At 34.8% G+C, this 8435-nt stretch overlaps 1 protein-coding gene across 1 annotated transcript; it reads right to left on the minus strand.

The window, feature by feature from the left end:
• Positions 1-4026: 4026 nt before the first annotated feature.
• Positions 4027-6979, minus strand: LOC106293666. Its single transcript, XM_013729331.1, has 7 exons — positions 6722-6979; positions 6542-6628; positions 6238-6462; positions 5986-6147; positions 5834-5887; positions 5017-5163; positions 4027-4603 (listed from the first exon to the last, which is right to left on the minus strand). The coding sequence occupies exons 1-7, from the start codon at positions 6869-6871 to the stop codon at positions 4232-4234; spliced, it is 1197 nt and encodes a 398-aa protein (XP_013584785.1). The 5' UTR covers positions 6872-6979; the 3' UTR covers positions 4027-4231.
• Between the last annotated feature and the right edge of the window lie 1456 nt (positions 6980-8435).

Genomic DNA, 8435 nt, shown 5'->3' on the forward strand with positions numbered 1-8435 from the left:
TATCTGGTGTTGCTTGTCGAGATCGATTAGAACGCTCAGTGCAAGAACATGTATGATTCGAATCGTAAATATGAACATAAAACGCCGGGGATTCCCCTTGGGTAGAAGCACGAAATCTCCAGAGACATCCATCAACCCAACACTTAACAACGTATGATGTCGGGGTTGATGTTTCAACATCAAAATAAAATCGATGCCTCACTGTAAGAAGTTTCAATCGTCTCTCCAAATCGTCTTTACTCTCGTATCGTTGCCCTACCGCAAGGTCTATCAACGACATCTCCAGCTTTAGAACCTCCAGATTTCCTTTAGGTCTGCTCATTGGGAAGTTCTGATATCTCTTCTTGGGAGGTAGTGTTGGTGAATCTTCGTCTTCTGTAGGAGACTCACCGTATGAGCTGAAGTTATCATCTTCAGATGACGCCCCGTCCAAGTCGTCGAACATATCAAATCGGCTTTCAAATTCATCATCTTCTTCGTTTTCTTTGCCTATTTAATCTTCTCTGACTACGTCGTGTATTTCTCCTTCCACAATACTAGAGCAGTCATTCTCATTGTCCTCTTGTTCCTTCTCTAAACTGCAACCATCGCAACTCCCACTGTAGTTTTCGTCTCTGGACTGAACTTCTGAAGCTTCTACTTCTGAGCAGTCATTCTCGTTACTCTTCTCTCTTGCTATGTCATCCTTGTTCTCCGTAATCTCCACACAGAGACGTAGTTGTTCGATTTTCTTTAGGCTTAGAAAACCTTGAAATGTGCTTGGATTTCTCTCTACATAGCAAGTTTTAAACAACTCAGGAGGAATATTAAGTCTCCAGTGAACAGATAACACATCGTAAAAATGGTTTACCCTGCTCCGCTCTGCTAACGCCTTCATCAACTTGCACAATGCTCTTAGGCCATAGAGATCTGTGATTGAGTTATCGGGCACACGTTCAACCACTAACGCCTGAGTCTCTTCATGCAATTCAAGAATCGGGAAATAATCCATTAATGTAACGTTAATATAACTAAGCAATGATGATTGATATACCTCAGCCATGTTGGTTAATATAACATCGAGGCCTTCATAGAGATCGAGACGGTAATACTTTATTATTTAACTCAGAATATAACTCAGCCGTTAATTTTAATGGGACGACTGAGTGTGGAAAATACGGGAAAAGTGTGGAAAATACGGCTTAGAACTAATATCGAGGCCTTTATGATACTTTAGTATTTAAAAAATGATTTAACATTCATGGTAATACTTTTGTATAATATTAAATGTCCCTTATAATAATGGGACGTCTCGTCTTTCTTGATTTGACCGTGTTGATAATTAATTATGGCGCTTCAAAAGTGTAGAAAATACGGCTCAGAACTAATATCGAGGCCTTTATAACGTCGAGACGATAATACTTTATTATTTACAAAGTTTGATAAGACTTTGCATTAACGATAACTCAGACATAATTAAACGGTAACTCAGCTATAATTAAACGATAACTCAGCCGTAAATTAACGATAACTCAGCTGTAAATTAAACGATAACTCCAACATAATTAAATGATAATTAAAAGACTACATTTTTATTTCTCCCAACAACAACTAATACATCTAACACTTCGCCCTAAGACACTCGACATGTGCTACGATCTCACTTATGTCGTTCTTCATATCAGCTAAGTCTTCTTTTATGTCGGCCAAATCTTGCTCCATTGTCGCCAGTTTGTTTGCCACAACTACAAACTCTTCATCATGTGCTTCATCAAGCCATTTGAAAACATGGTTTTCACCCGAAATTGCTCCACAATGATAAAACCTTCTTCCCGGATTCCTTGCAGTATTTGATGTTAACACAACAGTAGCAGCTCCACAGTCGCACCTCCTTGGAATTCCACGCCCTAGATCCATCGAATTCTACTTCACAACACAAAAATGATTGAAACTATACCAAGGCAAAACACACAAAATGCTCAAAGCGATTTTATAGAATCAAGTAAAAAAACAATATATGATCTCGGATTTGACGAAAGAGACTTACAGTTAATCTTCTCTTCTGGAGAACCCTAATTTTCAAATTTGAAGGTTTTTGGAATGAGCCTTGCGATTTTAACTTCTGTGAGCTAACATGTCGACGTTTTCTCTTTAAATGAAACAGAGCGTTTTGTTTTAACGGAGAAATGTGAACTATTGACGACAAAGGTTACAGAGGGGGAAAAACATTAACGGACATAAAGATATCTAAGACTTAATTAAACGATAACTCAACCGTAAATAGACGATAACTCATACATAATTAAACGATAACTCAGCAATATAAATTAACGAGAACTCAAACGTAATTAAACGAAAACTCAGCCATAATTAAACGAAAACTCAGCCGTAACCATTAACATAAACCCAGTTATTAATATGTTGTTCTACATACATAATGGCATAGCAAAGAACAAAAAAATATAGGTTTCTGATACAATGCATCTTCACCACTTCCTTGTGTCCCTAATCAAACTAATTGTTTCAAAGTCACGGAAGAACAGCCCACCTCTTTGATCCAGAAACAGCGGTCACACATGTTGTCATCCTTAGTGGTATCAATGTGGCACAAGCAAAGACATTCTCGCTTCAAAAGAGGAGCACATTGGCAACTGCAGAACGACGTAACAACCGCTGAAATGAACTCGGCCCTCTTTGCGCGGAACGCGTCACCGTGCCACAAACCCCATCCCCATTTCACAGATCGCACTAATTTTCTGAGATTTAATCTAAGTAAACAAATATAATATTTTATCTTATTATAGAATTCACCTATTAAAATGTAAATCAATCATATAAAATAAGATAATATTGATAAATCAACAAATTCATAAATCACTAAAAATTATATGATAAAAGTATTTAAGCATTCATTTAAAAATTTCCGTAAAAATATACTAATTTTACAATAATAAATATAAATAAACATTGAAAATGATAAATAGTTTTTTAGTATATATGTTAACTTTTTTAAATAAACTAAAAATAAACTAAAAATAAAATATTAAAAATCATTCAAAACTTATATAAATTTCCTTGTTAAAAAGATTACCAAACAAATAACAAATTATAAGCATAAACAAGGATATACAGTTTAAATTCATTCAAAAATATATAAAGCAACCACTCAAAAGTAAATCAAATCGTAAAGAAATTAATTTGACAGAAAAAGTCTACAAAAACCATAAAAGGAAAGTATTTCTTATACCAATGTATTTTAGCATTGAATAAAATACACTCTCTTACAAAAGAAAATTTAAACTTATGTAAACTTATTAATTTCTTAAAATAGGAAACCTAATATTAGTTAATTAAACTAAATAATTTTTATATAAAGATAAGTAAATTCTCTAATTTAGCTGTTTCTCAAAATTGAACTTAATAGAAATATAAATCAGCTATAATAAAATATCATGAGAAAAATATATTAGAATTATGTGAGATTAATATTAATTATTTCTATATATGTAAATAGTTTCATATAAAAGTATATACGTACATGAATCATACAAAATATATGTACATGATATTTGATGCCAACATGGTTGGAACTTAGAAGATCCATCTAGTGATTGACTGATTGGTATCTCAACTTTTGCTAGTACTGAGGCTTCAGTACTCTCACCTCTAATGGCAGATGCAATGCGGGCAGATCTTCTCAAATGTAAGGAACTTGGCATCAATAAAATCAGATGTGAATCGGATTCGAAGCAACTAATCTCCTGCATTACGAAGAAAACTACATGAACAGAGATCTATGGAGTTGTCTCAGATATCATGAAGCTAGCGATAGAATGCGACTCTATTTCCTTTGGTTGGATCTAAAGAGAGCACAATGTTGTTGCTCATAATTTAGCTAAACAAAGCCTTGTAATGAATGAGGATGTTAATTCCCTCACCTAACTATTCTAGTTTTTAATTAATGAAGTTGTGTTTCAAAAGAAAAAGGGTAAAGAATATTATTCTCGTATACAAAAGCCTCATAGGCAGATCAAAAGCAATTAACTATAAACTGAAGATCTTATCAAACATATTATTATTGTTATTCAAATTAAAGACACGCGAAATTCGAAAAGCTTGTACACACATATTATCCAAAGACACAGATAAAATTAACTTCCATGACGTTATTTTTCTTACTCACACGTTCATAGTCAGATACATGCAGACATGCATGTAAAATACTCAAAATCTTTGAGCACACAGATCCAAATCAAGGGCATCTCTCGTTCTGGCCAGGGCCACCGTAGAAGAAATTAACCCCCCAGGAACTTCCAGCATCCCCTGCTTTAATGTTGTAACAGTTATCATGACCAGTCGTGGGGTAAACGCCTTGTGGTTCTATCAGAGTATTGGTTTCATCGATTGTCATAAGATTCCTGAAATAGCTCGATTTCTTAAAACCTTCATCTGCAAAATGCCCACTTCCCATGTCCGTGGTCGTGTGTTTCCCACCAGTCTCCAAGTTAACGATTTCACCTCCCCATTGAACTATGGTAGCTCCATCTCCTAGAGAATTGAATAACTTGCCAGGCCAGTACCCCACAAGCTCTTCACCGACCTTTAGCCACCAGTTTTCGCCATCCTATATATAATTATCGACAATCCACTTTGAGTTGAGATGCAGATAACATAACGCAGGGACAACTCAATTGCACCCCATATTGTTACTAAAAAGAGAAAAAGACATTATACATGTCAGAGCATCATTTTTTATTTTTACTAAAAAGAGAAAAAGACATCACTTTGGGGTTTCTTATTTTTTATTTTTTTTCTTTTTACTTTTTCGAATTTAGAAAAAAAAAATTAAAAACGAACCAATCGCGGGCCGCCACGTGTCAGTAGGGCCCGCGAACAGTGTAAAAAACCCTTAAGGACCGACTACTATTTGGTAGTTTTAGTAATCGGTTTCTTAAAAAAAAGTAGGTCCTACGTGGGACACACACGCTAAGAACCCCTCTAGTATCCTTGGATAAAGATGCTCTTAGCTCTCGGTACCTTCCATATAAGCATGGAGAGGTCGTATTGATCTCCGTCATATTCTGAGACGGTGGTGTAGGTTCCACCTACAGTGATAAGATTGCTCCTTTGAACGAAACCTGAGCATGCGTTGTTGTAGCACCCTGTACTTTGGTATCCATCGGCCTATTTCCAAAAAAAAAAAAAAAAATCATTATGATTATCGTCTTTAATATATTCGTGAATCCGCGAGCACCCTTGGTAGAACCCTCCTAAAGTTCTCCCAAATTAAAAAAATAAATGTTTTTATTTAATAAAATTACTCTAAAATCACTTAACATGATGACAACTGACAAAAAAAAGTTCTAAAAAGTCAGAGATAATATCTCTGCACGGAACCTATTCTCCTCCTCTCTCCTATTTTACCTCTACTGTTTAACTTTTTCATTCTTACATACTCTATTAAAAATTACCATTGGAGGTGCTCTAATACCGTTCAAAAAAAAAGGGCTCTAATATATATATTTAACAAAAATCCTAAGACCATGATCAACGCAGGTTCTTAGGGCGGAGTTTATACTGCGTTCTTAGGGCGGAGTTTATATTATAAGATACATCTCTTACTTTTTAACTAAGAAATACTAAAAAAAGTTTCTTAAATAAAATATATAAGAAACGTTTCTTAACAGAAATGTGTCAAATCATGCTCTAAGAACCTCAAATGGATCTCCCCTTAATCATGCTCTAAGCTCTACAAAATAAAGTCAGGTTTAAACTCTAAAAGTAGCTAGTGAGCCGTTTAAATTTTTTCAATGATTAGCATTTTAACATGTTGAGGTAGAGAATGGGTACTTACTGTCCAGTAAACAAATAGTCTTAGATTATTATCACCATATATTCTTGGATAAACCTATAGATTAAGGGAAACAAATGTAGTGTTAATTAAGATGTTTTGCATATGAACAATATGTAATTAAAGATATATGGAGGTCAAAAGAAGTACAAGACCTGCAAACCAGCTTCAATTGTGTTACGAGTAGTGCCCACTCCAGACACGAGCCAAGTCTGGGCCAAGCTGAACTCATCGGCAACTTGAACTTCTGGTTTCCAGATATTTACTGAAAATTGTGTCCCGAAAAACGTTCCGTTCATGGAATTCATGACCGCGTACTAAACCAGCTCCAAAAAAGGGAATAGTGTAAATAAAGCCGGAAGAGAGACTAGCGAGTGATTAAAACAAAAGCAATATAAAATGTGTACCTCATGGCCTTTACTTGGATCAAACGTAGTAGCTTGAGGGCTGCTTGGAGTCGTCTTCTTCCCATAACTCTTGATGGATTTTGATCGCAAGATATCTTCTTTCTTTATTCTTCTTATCGGAACTGTATTTTTAGGGCATCTTCCATTCTTGTGCCACGCCTGAGTAGCGTTTATCTTTTTCTTGGTGTAAGTAGACGTACTTTCGGGTATAAAGCTCGGTTTCATCTACGTGAAAAAACTTAACGTTTCAACATCATCATGCATGTATATTAAACAAAAGATGGCTCATAAATGAAAGTCAAACCTGGATGATGTGGTTTTTAAGCAGAGGATGATCAAAAGCTGGTTGACTATGTATTGGAACACAATCTATTATATCACCATCTTCGCTCTTAACAAAGATTAAAATGAAACATTCAGTAAATTTTTCCCACGAATAATCAAAGCATTGAGTTTATGAATATGGAATTTGTATAATATGTACCTTTATGGATATAAGAGCATGCTTGTTGAGCCGCTTCAAAAGTCTTTCTACTTTGATTTCCTGGTGATCGGAGAACTCTTTTCCATAGACACAAGGAGATATTATCATTCCTATCATCATCAGTGCTACTGTGAAACCAGCCATTCCCATTATGGTTAATTGCAATCCTTAGAAATACTCTTTGGTAATGTTTAAAATTTTCTATCAACGACCATTGGAATTTATAGGAGTAAATTGCTCATGTATTATATAAATTATGAAATTTGATAAAAAGAAAAACACTAGTGATTACATTAACACTATTAATGAAAATAGACTCATGACTTAAACATCATCACAGCCCCTCATGATTTTAAAATCCATGAAAACTGACTCAGTAATTAAAACGTCATCAAAGCAAGCAAGTTTCTCTTGTTATACAAATACACAGGTTGACTTTGTTTATCTATTATCTCAAGTAATGCTCCAGTTAGAGTTACATTCAGAATATTTCTATATCAGATGACACTTTTTTGAATGAAAGGTTATTATTATTTTTTAATATATTAGATGACTTTTATGTTTTCATGATGATAAGCGTAACAAGACCAAGCAAATTGTTGTCAGCAGCGGGCACAACTAAGGAGGTGTTATTTGATATATAATAGAATAAATTTGAATATGTAGGTTTATAATCTAGTGTTATTCATTAGTTGATTTGAAAATTTTAATTAAGATTTTATTGTTATTAGTTATTTAGAATATTTTATTTAAATTTGTTGAACTCTATTGTTATTAGTTCTTGTATTTAGAATATTTTATCTATTGTTATTCAGTTAAAGATTTAAACATAACATTTAAAATCAAATTTTATTCATATTTGATAATTTTCTGCAGTTCTTTCGATTTGAAAGAATTCAAGAAAACAGCGACATACCGAGGGAAAAAATCGTCGGTATGTCGTCGGAATAACGTTATTCCGACGACATACCGACGAAACAAGTCCTCGAAAATAACTCGTCGGAAATTCATTTTTGCTCGGAAATCCTTCGGAAATTTCCGACGGAATTCCGAGGAAATGAATTTACGAGGAAACCCCGAGGACCACCAGTTCGTCGGAAAGGTTCTCGGAATATACCGAGGGAGAGCTTCCTCGGGATATTTCGATGGACTTTCCGATGGTCCAATCCTCGGAAGTTCCGACGAAATATTACTCCGAATTTTCATCGGAAATTTCCGAGGAACGGAGCCTTCGGAAAATTCAGAGGAAGGAGTCCCTCGGTATATTTCGATGGACTTTCCGATGGTCCAATCCTCGGAAGTTCCGACGAAATATTACTCCGAATTTTCATCGGAAATTTCCGAGGAACGGAGCCCTCGGAAAATTCTGAGGAATGAGTCCCTCGGTATATTCCGAGGAAGAAGTCCCTCAGTATATTCTGAGGAAATGTTCCTCGGAAATTTCCGAGGGTTCATTTCCTCGGAATTTCCAAAAAAATTACTTTCTTTAAAAAAAATAAATTTTTTGAAATTTAAATTCGAAAATATAAAATTAAAATTAAAATTGAAAACATATTAGATAATATTCAAAGTTGTACAAATAAAAATAAAACATTCCGAGTTTTTGAAAAAAAAAAAACTACGGGTCTTGCACGTTCGGGAACACCTAGTTCGGGTACATCCTCTGCATCATCTCCATCATTTGCTGGTTCAGCCTCCTCTGTGCCTCATAGCC

This window comes from Brassica oleracea, chromosome C5, assembly GCF_000695525.1.
Source record: "Brassica oleracea var. oleracea cultivar TO1000 chromosome C5, BOL, whole genome shotgun sequence".
Lineage (NCBI taxonomy): Eukaryota > Viridiplantae > Streptophyta > Magnoliopsida > Brassicales > Brassicaceae > Brassica > Brassica oleracea.

Excerpts from the sequence above, each read along its gene's own strand:
- LOC106293666 (XM_013729331.1), bottom strand. The coding sequence starts at position 6,871 with ATGGGAATGGCTGGTTTCACAGTAGCACTGATGATGATAGGAATGATA. Across the intron at positions 6,463-6,541 it reads TTAAAAACCACATCATCCAG|ATGAAACCGAGCTTTATACC; the intron begins GTTTGACTTTCA and ends TTTTTCACGTAG. Across the intron at positions 4,604-5,016 it reads TCTCCATGCTTATATGGAAG|GATGGCGAAAACTGGTGGCT; the intron begins GTACCGAGAGCT and ends AATTATATATAG.